This window comes from Thunnus maccoyii, chromosome 20 (genome assembly GCF_910596095.1).
Source record: "Thunnus maccoyii chromosome 20, fThuMac1.1, whole genome shotgun sequence".
Taxonomy (NCBI): Eukaryota; Metazoa; Chordata; class Actinopteri; order Scombriformes; family Scombridae; genus Thunnus; species Thunnus maccoyii.
The window spans coordinates 11,664,667-11,683,622 of NC_056552.1; the positions used below are offsets into that span (position 1 = coordinate 11,664,667).

An 18,956-nucleotide genomic window follows, 5' to 3' on the forward strand; every position below is an offset into this window, starting at 1 on the left:
TGTTGAACTGCTGGGTTTCCCTTTATGTCCACAGTATTTTTTTTTTTTTTTACATACAATACGCCTGTATCATAAAGAGAGCATTCATACTGAGCTACCTTTATATGCTTTATACAATCATATGTCTGACAAAGTTAAGTTCTGTTCTCAGTGATACAGCATGTCTTTATAATCAGTCAGCTCACTTTGCTTTTTAGTCTTTTCCCATAGGAAGTTGCTATAGCTCTGTGAATGTGATTCTCACTTGACACTATCTGTCCCATCAGAAAAACTCTCTGGAAAGTTAAGTGAATATGGTCTTATCGTGCCATTCAGCACAGACTCCCATGGCCGGTACATTTCTCACGTGGTCTCTGCTGGAAGTGGAAGTAAAGGTGCTGCTGCTGCTGCCGATGCCGCCTCAGCCCTTGGCAGCAGAAGAAGGGTGGCCCGCGGTGCCCCCGAGTTGCCCTCGGTCACCTCTGCCTCGGCTCAGCACTTGTTTTTCAATGTCACTGTGTTTGGGAAAGAACTGCACCTCCGCTTGAGAGCCAACAGGAGGCTGGTGGCCCCAGGGGCTTTTGTGGAATGGCAGGAGGACTTTGAGGAAAAGGCCAAGGAACGCATCTACGGGAACTGTGTTTTCACTGGGGATGTGACTGACATGCCGGAGGCCTCTGTGGCTATCAGCAACTGTGATGGACTGGTAAGTTACCAATGCACACTTAAAACATTGGCCTACTTGAGAGGGAGGTACTGGGAGGAAAAGATGCCTTTCCCTCTTTGGCACAGTGTCAGACAGATTGTGGAGTATTATGGGGTTGGCCTGCATTTATTCATCTTCAGAAAGTCCCTCACATTGACCACTTAACATATTTTCTGACCTTAGCTTCCATATGCAACATACACTTCTGTGAGACATACATTAAAGCAATACATCTGAAATCTATCAATCAAACATTCATCTCTGTTTCGGCTCTAAAAAGTTTGTAGTTTCGTAATTTGCTGAGAACAGTGGCCGTTGTCATGTTGGTTACCATGGATTTTAAATGTGACCAGTTTTCACTGTATTCAAAAGTAGCAAAACTTCCACAGAGACTTATTGAACCAATCCTGCAGCATCTGTATTCTATCTTCCAAACACACCTATATATTTATTTCTTAAATACTTTTGGGACATTTTATGCCTTTATGAGATTGCGGCAGCAGAGAGATGACAGGAAACAAGGGGAGGGAGAGAGAAAAATGGGGATAGACATGAAACAAATGGCTGCTGCTGGAATTAAACATGAGAAAAAAAACCCTCATATTTTTGCCAAAATATTCCTCTATACACTAGCCGGCACATGCAGCAGTTTCCACATCCTGCTCCTCCATTTGTCAGTAGTTCTTCAGGCAGCCAGAGAGCGAGTGAGCTAGAATATAGCAGGTCTGACCGGTGAAGTAGCAGGCAGCAAGAATTCAAACTCACACCTGCTCAAAAGCTTGACAGGTTGTACACAGACAGGGGCAGTAGGGTTGGAGTATTGAATATGAATCCACTATCGAATCAAATCTGAATGCTTCCATGTTTCTCTATAAACCATCTTTGGCTGAGTAAAGATGTCGGCTATGCTGAGCATATAGCAAGACAATAGCAGAGTTTAATTTTGTTATTTAAATCCGCATTAATAGATATTTTTGGCCACTAGCGGGCAGTGCAACAAGCTGTCAACACAATATTGACCACCATCACTTTATGTGGTGAATGTGCGGAGCATGGATTTGGGGTTGTGTATTTGGCCACCTGGTTAATGTAAGTCCAATATTCACTCTCTTTTTAGCTCTGTTTTTAGTCTCCACTAACTTCTGAGGGAAATATCTTACTCGTGTAGTCACTAACTTTGTCTTACATTAGTGACTAGCTGTCGTTCGGTGCTGGGCAGGTCGCACAGTTGGTTTATCAGACCCTTTCTGCTGAAAGCTGCTGCAGGCTGCATCTGAGCTGACACAATGAGACTGAATGAAAACCATAAAGTTGCAGGCAGTAAAACCAAAACAATGAGCCGAAAGACACTAAAGAGCTCTGAGGGGAACTGCGGAGTCAGGTGATAATTCTCTTCGGGTTCATCACCATAAGCAACCCTTTTCATGTTACACATAGGCATTTAATCCATTGTTAGTGTAAAAAATATTGATTAGTGCAGCTTTAATGAAGTGATATATTCTGCCACTGGCAGTGGTGGTCATTTCAACCAGTGAAAGAGACATCAGAGTCAACGTTTGACTGAAAATCTAGGACTTTCTATATATGTTTTGTACATTGCTCTTTGCTAATAGAAAAGAGTGAAGAGTTAAAAGATTCAATAACAGACTTGGTGTCTTTTGTACCCATCAAATCCAAGTATTTTGCCATCCTGGAATCGGATCCAAAATGGAAACAGTTATTGGAATCCATCCCTAAGACACTGTGTATTTAGCCAAAATATGAGTGTTTGGAACATATGAGCGCAGGGGTGAACAGATGTGGATTACAGGAGTGATTTGAGAAGTTCCTATAAACATTTTGATACTTTTTGAAGTAATAAAAAACATCTTGAATCCCAGCTGACATCAAGTCAAGAAGCAAAACTGCAAACTTTTTACAGCCATCTTTCAATCCTACAGGAAGCAAGTGATAAAAAGAGATAGCTTTTGGGTGGCATATCACTATAAACAGCTGCTTAGTCACGGCTTATTTTGAGGTCTTTGAGATAAAATCAATTCAAAATGAAAGGCCACAATCTCAGCAGGCCTGTTCTTCTTGCATTAACACCAATCTATTTAATTATCCTGCTCTAATGCAGTCATTCAGTGTCATCATGGCCTTTAAAGCTGCAATTCGCTGTGATAGAGCAGAGCAATGGGAGGTGAGCCGAGCCACTAATGGATGTTTGCAGTCAAGCAAATTAGAGTGAATTTTCAAATGTGCGTGTGGCAGGTTGACCGAGCCGAGGCTACTCTTTAGCTTTTCTAAGGCAGCTCTCTGAAGTGTACTGACAGAAATAACATGTGGAATGGGAGTGAAGATAACCTCTTGACCTTGGAACTTTTAAAACTCTCCAAATGAGACTGAAAAACACACTTTCAATTATCCAATAGTCCTTTTTTTTGTTAAATGATCACACACACTGACATTTCAAGTGAGAAAACTTAAGTCTTTGAATCAAGCCATTAGCAGCAATTAACACTTTTTTTGGCCAGAATTTTCACAAGCACACCATTTCATCTCTTGTCTTCTTGACGTGTTTGTTAGGGCAGTTGAGCTTGTTATGTTGCAGCAGCACAACACAAAGAAACAATGAGCGTCTCTTAACACTTGTATTGTTTCTCATCATCACTACACTTTTCCGTTCTCTCATTGTTTCTCTCATGTATCAGTACAACAAACCAGGCCAGAGCTGAGAAAGCTTTTCTTCCTCAGTAAAGACAGAGTTCACAGAGTCATTTCTTTTTTTCTTAATATAATAACAGTGAGCAGTGTGTGGACAATGCCATGCTGTGTTCTCTAATCACAAAGTAATTTCCTGAAAGGCCACTCTATGTGCCCTTCAGTGACTCAAGGCAGTCGCCTTAGGCAGCACAATGCTGTATTCACTCTACAAACATGATGTGAAAGATTTATATGCAATGTTTGTTACAAACTTAATAGCACAAAAGATCTATATCACATTGTTTTTCCATATTAAAGAAGGCCTAATGCACAAAGCAGCTATATAGTAGTCAAGTAGTTAGGAGCTACAGAGTGGAGAAGCCAAAGAGGAATCCTACAGTTAGCAGCGTTAGCGTCAGTTAGCTTATGTTCTGTTAGCTTTTGTTGCTCAGTTTAACTTCTCATGAATGACACCTTTTCTCACTCTTTCTGAAAAGCTGAAATGTGATACTCTTCATACAACAACAGCTCCTATGAGGGTTTTGAGGGTACTCCTGTGAATAAGATACATTCTTGTAATATCAGAATTACTGTAATTACGAGTTTCCAACTTGTAAACAGTATTCATGTCAGATCTGATTCTGAAACGTCTGATATATTCGACTTTGCACTTAATAATACAGAAGTGAAAAAAAACCAAATACGGATGCTTCACGTCAGCCAAAGTATGTTGTTGATTATACGTAAATTTAATGGAGTGCTATATTGTCACAGTTAGTTAGTTGGTCATATTCACATGACCAACTCACATGACCAACTAAAACAGTCGTGAGTTGTCCAATAACGTGAGCACTCACAAGTCAAAAACATGTAAATCTCTACAATGTATCTCATATAATGTGAACCCGGAATAAGACTCATGGGATATGTTGTTGTTGAATGCTAACAAAATAAATGTTCTTTTACCTTTACTAAAATGACAGCATATTCAAACTTTACTATCCAGTATAATTTAGCATTGAAAGGAGACTTTGGTTGGGTCGAACATTAAAGTTATTACAAAACTCAATGCAGACTGGGTTGTGTTAGGGTTAAAAATACTGTGCATGACAATAAAGGTTTATTCATCTTTAATGATGGACTTTCACTGATGTGAAGCTTTGGTGTTTGTTTGGCTTTTGGGCACTTATGTATTATTTCGCATCAAATTGGATGTACAATACAGGAGCTTTCAGAAAAATCGGAGTTTCCTAGTCGTAAATATGACTTGGATGTTAACGTGGACACTATTTACAAGTTGGAAACTGGTAATTACTGTAACCCCAATATGACTTGAATGGCTCATGGGTACTGTAGAATTTAGAGCCAGTAACTGTGGAAAAAGTGTATAAGATAGCATAACCCTCTTGTAAGTAGTGTTAAATTATTCAGGAGAATTTAGAGTTGCTTCACTGAGAAGTATTGAGGTTTTAATGTAAAAAAATGCAAATTGTTTAGTTTAAAATACTGCTGCCCAGTTCCCTTTTCTAATCTATTAACCTTTGTTTTTAAAAGAAATCCGCCACCACTAATCTCCTGCCATGATTTCCCTCTACACAATTGAATACTGAAACTGACCAATCATTCTGGGTTCATTCAGTGGCCCAATTTGTGGCGAAAGAAAGGAAGCAAAGAGTATTTCTGAGACAGTCGATCAATGACCAGTCAAACATCTGAATGCAGGCAACAAATGTTGTCACAGCAGGCTCTTTTAGGATGTCACATCCCAGTAAATGCCTATTCTTGTCCTTTACTGTTAATTTGGCATGTTGGAGGTCTAGAATCAATGTGGCAGAAGGGCCACGATATAGGCAAGGATATCAATAAATGTGTACTGAAGATCCAAGACCCAAGCCAGCAAGTATGTACTTCCCTTGAAACATATGTAAGCTGACAGTTCTGGAGATTTTCTCTCTCTTACGGTGCTCAGTGTGTTGTGTCTTTTATGTTACACCTTCAAGTTTGTCAGGATGATACAATATTTATTTCTATAAAAGGTCTGTTCACAGAAATCACAAAAAAAGTGTATTTGTTGTGGACACTTTTCACCACTTTTTACTCTTAAGTGGAAAATATTTCTATTTTAAAATTGCTGAAAATGAGGTCAGTGTATTATGCAGAGTATCTGGGTCATTGTGTCGAGAGACATGTTGCTGTTGACTTTTTTTTTTAAAACTTTAAGCATCATAAACAACATTGCATTCACCTCCTCTGTATTGTGGCGGCGGATGAAATCTCAGCAGCTGATATCTCCAAACTTAGGCAAACAAAACCAAACCTATCTGCATGGTACATGGAAAAAAAGATGTGCGTGTGTGTGTGAGATTTGGGCAAACAAACGCTTTAAAGGCCGCAGTCAGACTCTTAGGAGTATCGTCCGTGTGTTTCCTTGCATCAAAGCCAACATAAACATGGACCTGTCTGTGCATGCAGGGATGTTCGGGGAGCTTTTAAAGGTGCACAGACAGCTCACAGGCGAAATTATTTAGTCTGAAGTGTCTGCTTGATGTGGAGGGACACAGAGGAGATCACGTCTGATGAAAGGACGGAGTTTGAAAGGACTTAAAACGTGAGTCATGCGCCAAGGTCACCGAATGCGGGCAAAATCTTGGAGATGTACTGTATGTCTTTACATGTCAAGTACCACCAGCACTGCATCTTAAAAAGTTCTTTTGATGGGATCCCTTATAGAGAAGAGACATACAGTATATTTTTGTGAGATACGTATCACAGTTGCATAGATACATTTGTTTTTCTTTTCCCATAGCATGTGCATTCCCGGACACAAAGTGCGAACACACCCGCAGTCATCACATCTCCTAACCCTGAAGTTATTTAGTTATTCTACCCTTTTTTGTGCGCCTGAGTCTTGATGATAAGCTCTTCTATCAGCGTGTCCTCTGCAGTGAGGCCGCTCCCACAGAGATGAGTCCCAAATAGTGAGGCATGACATCACTAGTAACAGATTACGCTAACTTGGTCTCCTGCCATGTGCCTGAGGGGCAAGATTTATAGCATTCCAGGCTCATGACAGATAAGACATGCATACAGTTAAACTGCTATTAATCTGGTATTTTTTGTATATATTTGGCCTTGCAGTGCAGGCAGACTGTCACCTGAAGTTTCTCAAAAAGGGACTTTTAAATGACTGTTGGTGTTCTTAAACAGACCTGCACTTTCAGTTTCATTTTGATATAGTGATTAGTTTCTGTTTGATTAATCTACATGTCAGCGCGTGCAATATCTCTCTCTCTCTGACTGTAACTCCTGTTAGATGGCAACAGCTGTGCGCTCCAGACATGCATGAACTATTGTTGCAGAGCGATGAGTGATGGCTATGATTATACCGGTGCTGCTCATGTGTTGGGAATTAGCGCAGATGACGGGCCGATTGAATTACATGTGTGATGGAAACATGAGTGCCGGATAACCGCAGTCGGAAGAGCGCTATTTATGTGTCCATTGGTTAAAAAGAGAGAGAGAGACCTAGCAACAGTCTGCAGTCAGTCCGCTTACTATTTTTTGGGGGATGGGGGGGTTTCCATCCATTGGAGATGGAAAATGTTTGCATAAATTGTTCTATTCATAAATGTTTGAAGGAATTCTGTGCAGCGCTGGTCTCAGTCCAGTATTCCAGTATCCTCCTCCGATGTTCCAGTACTCTGCTGGCACAAAGGTGAAGTCACTAAATTAGGAGTTCCATCAGCGGAGGCACCGACATCTCAGCCAACAATTAGATTTATTGCTTCCCAGTCAAATCCTTAATTACAGCAGCTACAGTATATCTGTCTAAACATGCAAATACACAGGACACACATATCTGCAAACACACACACACACGCACACACGCACACACACGCACACACACACACACACACACACACACACAAACACACACGTGCACACACACGCATGCACGCACACACAAACACACACGTGCACACACACGCATGCACGCACACAGACACACACACACACACACACACAACACACACACACACACACACAGATACCAGAGAATGTTACAATGATAATGAGAATCATGTCTCAACATATTGCTATATACTGATACCACTACTACTACTAGTATTTCTTCTACTACTACTGCTACTTCTACGACTACCACCACCCCCAATTACTTCTATTATTAATGCTACTACTACAACAACTACTTTTTCTACTAGAAACTACTACCAGTACTTCTACCTGTACTGGTACTGCCACTATTACCACTACTACTTATTTTTCTACTACTGCTACTACTCGTATCACTACTACAACTATGTCTTTCTCTACTACTAACCTTTGGTACTGCTGTTTATATTACTACTACTACTGCAACAACATTACTACCACTGCTATCACTTCTACTATTACTATTACTCCTACATCTACTTCATCCACAACACTACTACTACTTCTACTACTACCACCACCATTTATACTACTACTACTATAATTTCTTTTACTACTAGTACTCCTACTGCTACTTCTTCTACACTACTACTACTACTCCTCCTACCATGACTTCGACCAGCAGTGTTTTCTCTAATAATGATAATAATGATGTTTATATTAATAGTAAATTAAGTATTAATCTTATGTATCAGACCAGCTTTAATTTAAAACCAATTAGCCATTGATAGTAACCTCATAATCTTCTTCAATTAAATGCTCAACTTAATGGCTAGATGATTATTATTTTTCTCCCCTTTGATATTAGTCTGATGCAGATGGGTACCGATGATTATAAACGCAATTTTCTCTCTATAATCCTGATCTTGATCACCAGCTATGCATGCCCTTTGTGGCCCAGCACAGTGAGATGTGAAAGCTGATAAAAAGGAATCAAGTAGTAATCCCCTGCTCCCACAACCTGTCTCATACGATTATTTCAAACCCGCGACTCTGCTGAGTCCAGCACCACTCAGCCATGATTTACTCCCCGGCTTATTGATCTTCCTGGTTTTACCACAAAAGCTTTTATCCAACATCACCATCATGTCAGATGCTACTAGTATCTTGGGAATATTGAGTCAGAAGTGTCATTACTTCCTCTCCAATATAGGTCAGATTTGTTGGAGATCTTTTGACTAAAGTTCATACGATTAATGGTGACCTCGCAGAAATTAGAGCGCATAACTTGATCTGAGCAGTTGACAGTGGATTACCTTTTAACTCTCTCCCTCGCTGTCTCTTGTTTGTGGATCAACACAGAGCGTGCCTGGAATTGAAATTACATGTTTCTAAACAATCTGCCACAAATTACAGGTTAAGCTCCTGGAATGACGGCTGGACTTTGATTTTGTTGCACGTTGCAGCTCAAGCATCTATAGCCTGTGGCATTTGTTCCATTTTTAGATTGTGTTTGTTCGCCATGCACCTTAGGGGATGTCCCTGTCAGATTACTTCAATATATGATGTAAAAAGACAAATATGTTTGATGTATGTTTACTGCCTGCAGGTTATATTCTGTCACTTACATGTAGTGATGTAAAGAAAAAGACCTGTGATCTCCGTAAGCTTATGCATGAAAGAAATATTTATTAAACTAGACAAGTTTCCAACAAAGAAGTGATTTTACAGGCTCTCACCTCATTTGTTCTTTGCCTTGATATGTATGCTGCACTGAGCAGGTGACAGACTCCAACTGGTAGTTTGCAGAGCAGAAAGAAGTCGCTCTGAAATTACATATAGTAAATATCCACCTTCAAAGTTGCTCTTACCAATGTGTGGAATTTAGTGTACTGGTGAGCTTAAACCTTAGCTATATTTACCTTTTTGTACGGTGTCAGTCAGCACCACTCACAGCCCCGGCTTCAGAGCGTTTTTCAGTGCAGAGCTGGCTGAACCACGCTGATATAAATTGTATTCTTCGCCGAGCGCTGCAGTTCTCATAATAATCCCAGTTCTATGTGCTCTCACATCACGTGGAGCAACCTGATGACCACATCACTTAACCTCTCTTGATCTAGAAAAAGCTAATCTCCCTGAATTTTAGCATTACTGTGTGACGTCTGAAAAACCGCAAATGTGACAAATGTGAAAACAATGACAATTCATTTCACAATTTTAATATGCAGATGGTTGACAAATTAAAGGAAAAACTGGTACAGGTCTGAATGCTTGACCCCTCCAGTGAGGGGATCTGGTGGCTATGTTATGCCGTGAGAGGCATTTTGCTGTCATGGTTTGGGTCACTGCAAATCAATACAAAGTTGTTGTGAGTGATCACCTTTATCCTATGATGAAACATTTCTATCCTGATAGGGATAACAGTGCCCCCATCCATAGGGCATGAGGGGTCACTGAATGGTTTGATGAGTATGACAATGATGTGAATCATATGCTACAGCCTTCACAGTCACCAGAAATCAATCCAATCGAACACTTAAGGGAGATTTTGGACTGACGTGTAAGACAGCGCTCTCCACCACCATCATCAAAACACCAAACGAAGCAATATCTTTTTGAAGAATGGTGTTCATCCCTCCAGAAGAGTTCAGAGAATCAATGCCAAGGCGCATTGAAGCTGTTCTGGTTGCACATGGTGACGTAACACCTTACTAAGACACTTTATGTTGGTTTTTCCTTTGATTTGTCACCCGTCTGATTTGTCTTGCATATGTGTGGGAATGATGATGATGTTATTTTCACATGCTAATTAGTAACACCCACACCGAGTGTAAGAGTGTTGCAATTCCAAAACTCAATTCCTCACCAATTATAGCAGTGTGAAAAACACAAATAAGATCCCAAAACAGAAAGAAAGGCTTTGGAATCCGTCCTCACTGTTGAAAATCCCAGTTTTATGCCCCCAGTTGAGTCCTTCCACTGAAATATTAGATATAAAGAGTGATGAAGAGTCAGGGAATCACCAAAGTTGTTGCGGTTCATCGTGTGGGGAACATGAATGTATCAAATTTCATGGCAATCCATCATCCAACAGTTTCAGTGTGGACCAATGTGGCAAAGTGTCTCACCGACATTGCCATCCCTGCTGATTGCACGGCTAAAAAATACAGATATGTTTATCAAGTGGACATTGTCTTCGACTGCATTACAGACTTTTTCTTGCTGTGGGATTTGCCTCTCAGGTTACACATATTTCACCATCTAACTGGTGGAGCTTATCTTTACATAGCCTGACAGCAAGCTCTGTGCACACTTCTCAAGGGTGAAAATACCTACTCTACAATGTTGGAAAAATGTTTTGATTCACAGTTTAAAATGTGTAATTGCAGTATTTTCCCAAAAAGAGACTGTTTTTGATTAATCAATCAATCATTTCGGCTATAAAATGCCAGAAAATAGTATTAAAAAAAGGCCAGTTAAAATTCTCAGCACAAGATGGCATTGTCAATTGTTCGCTTTGCCAGTCCAAAACCCAAAGATTTTCAATCTACAATCATAATAAACAGACGAAAGCAGCAAATCCTCAGATTTGAGAGCCTGGAACAAGTGAATATTTGGCAATTTTCCCTGATAAATAATAATAATGAAGAATTCCACTAGGGCCCTATTTTCATGGAGGCATAACAACCAGTGCTCCAACAATTTGGTATTGTCCTGACCTTGAAACTGAGCCCAGTACAGTGCACAGGTGGGAGGAGAGGCACAAAAAGGAGTTGTGGGTATTTTGATGGAAATTGGGTCCTAGATATTGCGCTGAGAGTAGAATAGAAGTCTCAGAACCATGACTGTGTCTGACACGACATCACTCCGCTGTCACTTTGGTGAATTTTTCAACATGCAAATACACAGCAATAACAGATTAATGCTTAAAATATAAATAAAGTATTTTAATTAAACACTCTCCAACAAGTGGATGCCTTTAAATCAGCATTAAAATTACGTTGAATGTGGTTAAAGCAGGAATGTCAGTAAATGAATATAGCTTATTCTTACTGAATCTGTTATCCACAGCTGCCTACTGTGTGAAAACGTATTCAGTTCCTTAAATCCCTGCAATATCTGAAGGCAGCAGGACAGATATGTTGATAAATCTGAAGCCTCTGATTTGAGAAGTGCCGTGACTGAGTGCAGCGCTTTTACGCACAGCCGATCTCTGTGTTTACCTTGATTAAATTGCCTGAAAACGACACCAGGCTGCCACAAAATAACTACACACATCTCAACACACGTCAGACTTGTCAGTTATAACTCGTTATTCTGCCTTCTGTCTATGTGCAGACGTTGGAAAATCAAGGCTCATTAATCCCGCTGATCTATAGTCACCCTCGCACAGCCCTTTTCAGCTTTGAGCTGATGCACATAGATGAACCAAAATAGCAGGTGCGCAGTTAGTTACGGCCTGTAAATACATGATTGTTTTCAGGTCTCTGTCAGTGAATCTAAATGTAATTTCAGTGGGTAAAGTTGTTGACAATACAGACAGCATTTTTTGAAAATCCCGTGCCTCTGTGTCCCTTCCCCACTACTGACTGCAAACCTACGCCCTCTCCCAGACTTCCCCATACAGTGTACATATGTTTACACTTGGTTCCTCTGTAGGCCCTTCCAGATGCTGCTGCTCTCTCCCCTCACAGACCCGGCTTCACTTTGCTGAAATAAGAGACCACAGAGGAAGTATTCGAGCATGTCTTACTTGGCATTTCCTGGTCAGGGCTTGACAGATTCTTTCACTCCTCTTTGCCCTTACTGTCACACGTCCACCCATAGGTTCAGAGCATTTGTGTTGTTAGGCCCTAGCGATGTTATGCTGAGGATTTTGAGATGAGTTTTTTTAGGCAAAATGTTCTCTTTGCTGCACTGTATTTAGATTTCTTTTTGTAGCTGTAAATACACACATTCTTGCCAGAATCTTGTTGGTGTGCCCTCTTCATGAGTATAATGATAGGCTGGATAGATTTTTTTTTTTTCAGTAGGGAATAGAAGTATGAGAAATGCAATTTGTGTATTGTGTAGTGTATTGAAACAGCACAGTTTGTTGATTAAGCTTAATAGAAACAACATGGCCACGAAGAAAGAAGGAATGCGTTCACTTCAGACTTGTTTGGTCGGTTTTTAGAAGATGCAACATGGCTTTTGCTTCATTTAGGTCTCATTATGTCAGGTGTTCTGTCTTAATGAACAATTGTACTTTAGAAGCAAGTCAACTGCTACATTTTCTTTTTTGGTACATTTTGTCTTAATTGGATCAAGGCATGAAGGGAGAGAGAAAGAAAGAGACGCACGACATAAAACAAAGCTCCCTGGATGAATTTGAACAAATGATGTGGCAGTGACACGCCACTTGTCCACTAAGATGCCCAACAGATACATTTTTAGCAAATGTGGGTTTCTTCTTGCGTGTCTTTGGACTGTCCTCCCACAGTCCAGAGACACGCCAGTTAGGTTAACTGGTGACTTGAAATTGCTCATAGATATGAATGTGAAATGTCTATGTGTCAGCCATATGATAAAGAGCTGACCTGTCATCTCGTCCGTGACCCCGCAAGCGTTGGTAAAGATAATGGATGGAGGTAGAAGCTTTGTGCAAATGGTGATATTGATACACCAGGCTCTAACAGAGAGCCAGGGTGGATTTAAACAAGAACTCTCCTTTGTTTACTCACAGTTTGATGGCATGAGGGATCTATTGGCACAAATCAGAGAGATATTTTATATCCAGTGAGTAGATTGTGTTGGACATCTACATGGACACTTAGGAGGGAAAAGAATACTGTACAAGAACGTATACTCACAATTGTAAGTAATTACTCAAAGCAATATATTTCATACTAAGTGTATGAGAAAGGAGTTGCTTGTAGTGATGAACCCACGGAGATTTATCACCTGGCTCTGCACTTCTCCTCAGCTCTACGGAACTTTATGGCGTCTTTCAGCTTTGGCAGATTCACTGTTTCGATTCATTTTTGGCCACAACGTGCTGCTGTTTACATCAAAAAAGCTAAAAAAGGGACAGACAAAGACAAAGTTAGCAACTGAAGAGTCAGATATTTCCCTCAGGAGTTGGTGGAGACTAAAAAGAGAGTATTGGATTTACATATGTCAGGTGGCCAGAAACAAGACTCCAAATGAATGATAATGCTGCTCAGTTTCTGCTGGATGTGTAAATTAACAACTGTTTGCAAACAAATTTGCACTGCGTCCAAGTGGCCAAAAAATCAATAATTGCAGGCTGAAGACACATTTCCCACAAGACACCCTCACTTAACTCACTGACCAAAGACCATAACTGCTGCTCACTATAAATGACTCATAGTGCAACATTAACCAATAGGTTTACTAGCAAACTAACTCATGTTGTGTTGCGATAACTGACCAGTATGTAGGCAGATATGCCTACACAGATATGCACCACAGGCAGTTGGTTATCTGCAAACATGTTTCCAGGTATGTAGAAAGAAACTGTAGGGGAAAAAAATCCCCCAAAACGTGTGTGAGGTAATTTAGAAAGTAAATGGCCAGCACTCAGAAAAACTCCACTTAACCTAATAACTTGATTACTAATAACAGCATCCGTTGGGCTCTTTAGAATTACCAAAGAAGGACTGCAAACAACATGTTGGTTTTGTACACACAGTTCTCATATTGAGGACTTTCCAAAACACACTTGTGTCTGTACTGAATGAATGCGGATTGGTGTAATGTTTTAATCATAACAACTACAATATCACTTCAATTACACCAAAAAGAGTGAGGAATAAATAACACTTTAATCTTTAATACCTTAAACTGGAGTGGTGACACATGCTTGTATTGTGATTTTGCAGTGTAATAGTGTATTAGAGCTGGACTTTGGCTTCCTGTGTGCTCCATGTAAATATTTACCTTCAGTCACATTAGATATACACCAAAGAGACCTTCAACAGAGGATGTTTACTTTATGGAAATCAGTATGTGCAAATGTATGCGTTCTCTTACATGCTGTGCCAATGCCAATCAGGAAGCTGCATTATCACTTAAGCGTGGATGCAGGGAAAGAGATGATGTTCAGTCTCACTGCTACAGTATTGATGGACCAGACATCAATGTGTGCTGTCAACTCATCCTGCACAGACATCTCTTTGGTTTTTCGTTCTCCGCACGGAAATTAAGCTCCTCTTCTCTTCTGTCACATGCAATTTAAAGTGACAAACCACACACTCTTACGCTCTCTAAATGGAAAAATATATATTTGAACTGTTATGTTTCTTGCATTTATGGTGACATTATGGTGATTTATGGTGTATTTTTCATTGATGGTGAAACACATTTTCATAATATTTCCAGTGCAGCTACAGCAGTTATGCAAATCAGCAGTAAATGTCAGTTTATGACGACTGTCCTCTGAATCAAAAAGCTTGGTCTTCTTTCCATGGGGCCATTTTTCAACAATCAGACAGGAAGAAATCCATCCTAGAAGAGGCAGACATGAAAATTTTTCCTAACCCATAATTTAATGCAGTTAAAAGAAAATATGAGTTTTGATGAGCGACAGAGTGGCAACACGCCTATCCCACTGTGCACAAACTTGTCGTGCACCTAATAATTCCTTTTGCCGTATACTTACCTTTGAATGAAAGCATCAAGATCACAGCTGCTGTCTGCAGGCAATTTAAAGTGGAATCTAGGAAGTGTCAGAAATTGCTAATTTTAGTGGAGCACATCGGGGAGGATGAGGGAAAGCGAGAACATCAAAAAGTAAATTTTCAAACCTCAACACAGGCTTTGAATTCTTTGAACATCACAGATCGGTATCGAAGCTTGTAAGAGTATCCAACAGTGAATACATTAAAAACATAAAGCACATGGAAACATACAGCTGAATTGAGACGTTGCTACTCATCTCGTTCAGGGTGAAATCATGGTGACACTCAATAAATCTTGGCGAAATGCTTGGAAGGCCCCAAATTGTGTCTACCTGTGTCATTCCACACATCCAGACCTCTTCCCTCCACTAAGGCTTCCAATTGATCAGGCACACTATAATTACTGGCTCCAGTGGAATTACCGTCCTTTGAAGGCGGAGGGGTGCACTAATTTGAAGCCCTCTTTTTCCAGTCAGGTCTGATCCGGACTGATAATGGGGAGTTTTTCATTGAGCCCCTCGAGAAGGGCCAACAGGACGTGGAAGTGAAGGGGCGTGTCCACGTGGTCTACCGCAGGTCAGCCATCAAGCGGGAAACGGGCCAGCGCAGGGAGGACCTCCACAATGAAGGTAGGCAGAGAGAGGAAGCATGATGTCAGTGGAAACAAAAAGCGCTGTGCGTGTGTGTGTGTGTGTGTGTGTTTTGACTGGGCGTGAGTACATGGGTGTACACGTGTGATTAAGTGCACTGGAACTTCATAATAACAAGGACAACATGATTGAACCTTATAGAATAAAATAGAGTGCAGCATCATTGTTCACTTGGGTGAACAATTGTCTTCAGGTCACCAACACATTAAATAGACACAAGAGCGTGTAACAAACAGAACAACAGAGAATAATTACAGAACACCAGGACTAGATGAATAAATAAATATAATACAGGCAGTAGTTGCTGCTAAACTATATTTAAAGCATCATTGGTCTCCGATGTTTTATGCTACAGTTCAGATATACTTAAAATCATAGCTAACCGTTTAGCAAAAAATCCTGCTGTTTTAGAAATGAAAATTTTTTTTTTCTTGCTGCCATTGATCTCCATTAATGTCTGTATGAAATGAAAACCTACTAGTACACCCTTAAAAATCTGCTTGACTTGTGTAATTCACTAGAGTGAACATCAAGTCTGTAATAGTTGTGAGGTAATAGAGAGCTGAAGTCATTACGTCACATCTGGGAGTAGCCTCTTTTCCACTAGCTTCTATAACTAAAAGCAATCTCTCATTCAGAATTTTTTTCATCTGTCTTTCTAAGAAAATGAAGCATCTTCCTCCATATTCTAAGTAGGGCTGCAACTCACAATTATTTTCATTATTACTTCATCTCCTCATTATTTTCTCAATTAATCGAATAATCGTTTTGTCTATAAAATGTCAGAAAATAGCGAAAATGCTTGTTATAATTTCCCAGAGTCAATGGTTTCGTCATTAAATGTCCAACCAACAGTCCAAAACCCAAAAATATTCACTTTACTATCAGGTATGACAAAGAAAAGCATTAAATCATCACATATGAGAAGTTTAACCATCAACTTTTTGGCATATTTGCTTTTAAAAAATGACTAAAATGATTATCTGATTATCAAAATAGTTGTTGATGAATTTTCTGTCGACTAATTAATAAATCGACTTGTCGTTGCAGCTCTGATTCTAAGAGAAATCAGCATCCACTGCGGTGCTTGCTATGAATAGTTGACATTGAAACCTGGGATTTTAAAAAGTTATACAACAAAAAAAGACCCTTTCAGTTGAGTTTTGCCTCTATAATAATGTCACTCAAACCTGTTTTAAAATGTTAAGTTCGTTTTTAGTTGAATACTTGTGGCCACCATCAGCAGCAGGAACATGCAGCCTCAGTCTTTGATGTAACTTGCGTAACTTTACACAGGGATCACGCAGCGCGTACCTTCATTAATTATTTGAATGTTTCGACATGGCACTAGAATCTGTAATGGCCCCCCTGTGCTTTTTTTCTACACACTTGTGAGCTATTTCACACATATTTCAAGTGTAAACAGTGAGATTTGTAATGCAGCAAATATTTTTACATAAAGAAACCTCGTTTTGCCTCGTCTCCAAAATCAGGAGGGAGTTCTCAGTTTATGTAAGTGGCTGGTTGCTTTGCACGCTTATAGCCTGATATGAGCTATGCCACGTTTTTAATTAAGTAATTAACAAAAGGGAACAGAGAGTAGTGATGGAAATACGTTTTTGGATGCAGCATTGCTTGGATTCAAAGATAACTTTATACACATAATTCACACAAACAAAAGTGTCTATCTCTCCTGAAATATAAATTCAACACCAAATACCCTGTAAAGCATATTTGAGATGTAGTATAATCATTTGGAAAGCTGTATATTTATATTTGAACTTATGTTTATAGCATTACAAATACTGATATACTGTTTATATAGGCTACTGCAATATATTAATATTAAGGGTAGGCCTACTGTATATTTTTGCCTCCCAGACAACAACTTTTTCCCCACAGAGCCATCTTGAACTCTCTCTGAGCTCATTAAACTGTTTTGGCTATTATTGGAGGTAACCTGAAATCTCATATTTGTGTTAATTTTTCTGTTATTGTTATTGTTTTTTGTAGTGGATAAAACAGTAGTGGAAAAAATAAGTTAAAAGGCCAGATATTTTTCTCAGGAGCTGGTGGAGACCAAAATAGAGCTAAAATGAGACTGAGTAGGTCTCACAGGTGGCCAGGAACACCACTCCAAATAAGCTAAAGTTGCTTTGTGAATGCTAGCTGTGTTAATAGGCAACTTTACATCAACTTCATAAGGTCAATGTTGCAAAAAAAGGGAAAAAACATCAATTAATGGAGCTGTAAAGATGGCAATTTTCACAACACAAGCAGCAGTATGAGTTTGCCTAGATTAGCCTAAAGTAAGCTAAAGTTTGCCTTAAATGAGGAACTCTGATCAAATAATAAGTAAACAAGATTACAAATCTGACCAGACTTTCAACTCTAATTTTCAGTACTTGACCAGATGCTACAAGTACATTTCGATTGGTACCAATAATAAGCCCTGACTGCACAAGTTTTAAAATCCTGCTGATTGATTTACATACTGAACTGAAATTAATGGAAATTAATGGTTAGAAAAGTACATACAAAAACCTGAAAACAAATTGGTATGGTCCTTTGGTATGCACTCTTTCTCTCTTTTAAACACCTATCGCTACTCTGTAGGATTGAGCTAAAGAGCAGAGGCAGTGCTCACCAAAGCAGCTGGTAAAGTGAGGAATGCTGGGCTCCTGTGGTAGTAGAGGCGACAGGGGAGGAGAGCTGGTGACCATTCCTTGGCAATTAAGTGACCCAACACCATCATGAATTCCTTTTTTTATTCCTTCCTTGCTACAACAATAGCTTGAGCATCTGGTGAAAGACTCACTATACTCACTAATCCACTCCATTTCCCATTGTGTATTGCTGTAAAACTGACGTATGGGCCTTTTCATGTTACTCCACAGCTCTGCAGCTCATATATCCTGAGAAACAATTTTAATCAAGTCAATCATTCATGTTTTCCAAGCCTTGTTTTTAGTCTTTACTGTTTTTACCACAGTCCCATGTTAATTCTTTTGTCTTTACAGCTATATTCTTCTATAAGTAATGCAACTGTCTGATGTTGGATTTGCATCCAGCTGGGGAACTTCTATGAATATTGTTGCTGTTGTTTACCTTTTCTATTACTGTTTTTGAACCTACGCAAAATACCGTGAGGTATCAACTCTCACAAAGACTAATCTTACACTTAACTGTTGTGAAAACTTTTCCATGGTGTTACTCCTCATTTTTGACCTTTATAGTGCTGTCACGTTCCTCTGGGAGAGCCAACACCCCTTAAAACAGGTGATGAGGTCTTTAATAGACTCCACAATAATAATCCCTAAAGCACCAGTTTAACCACAGCAGTCAAAACTTCACCTGAAC

The 18,956-nt window shown here is 39.6% G+C and overlaps 1 protein-coding gene across 2 annotated transcripts in view; it reads left to right on the plus strand.

Moving 5' to 3' along the window:
- Positions 1-18,956, plus strand: part of LOC121886706 (A disintegrin and metalloproteinase with thrombospondin motifs 14) — a 57,555-nt gene that overhangs the window by 901 nt on the left and 37,698 nt on the right. For both annotated transcript variants that reach the window (XM_042396922.1, XM_042396923.1), the window contains exons 2-3: positions 267-685; positions 15,419-15,575. In XM_042396922.1, coding sequence (XP_042252856.1) covers positions 267-685; positions 15,419-15,575 — 576 coding nt within the window. The remainder of the gene's footprint in view (positions 1-266; positions 686-15,418; positions 15,576-18,956) is intronic.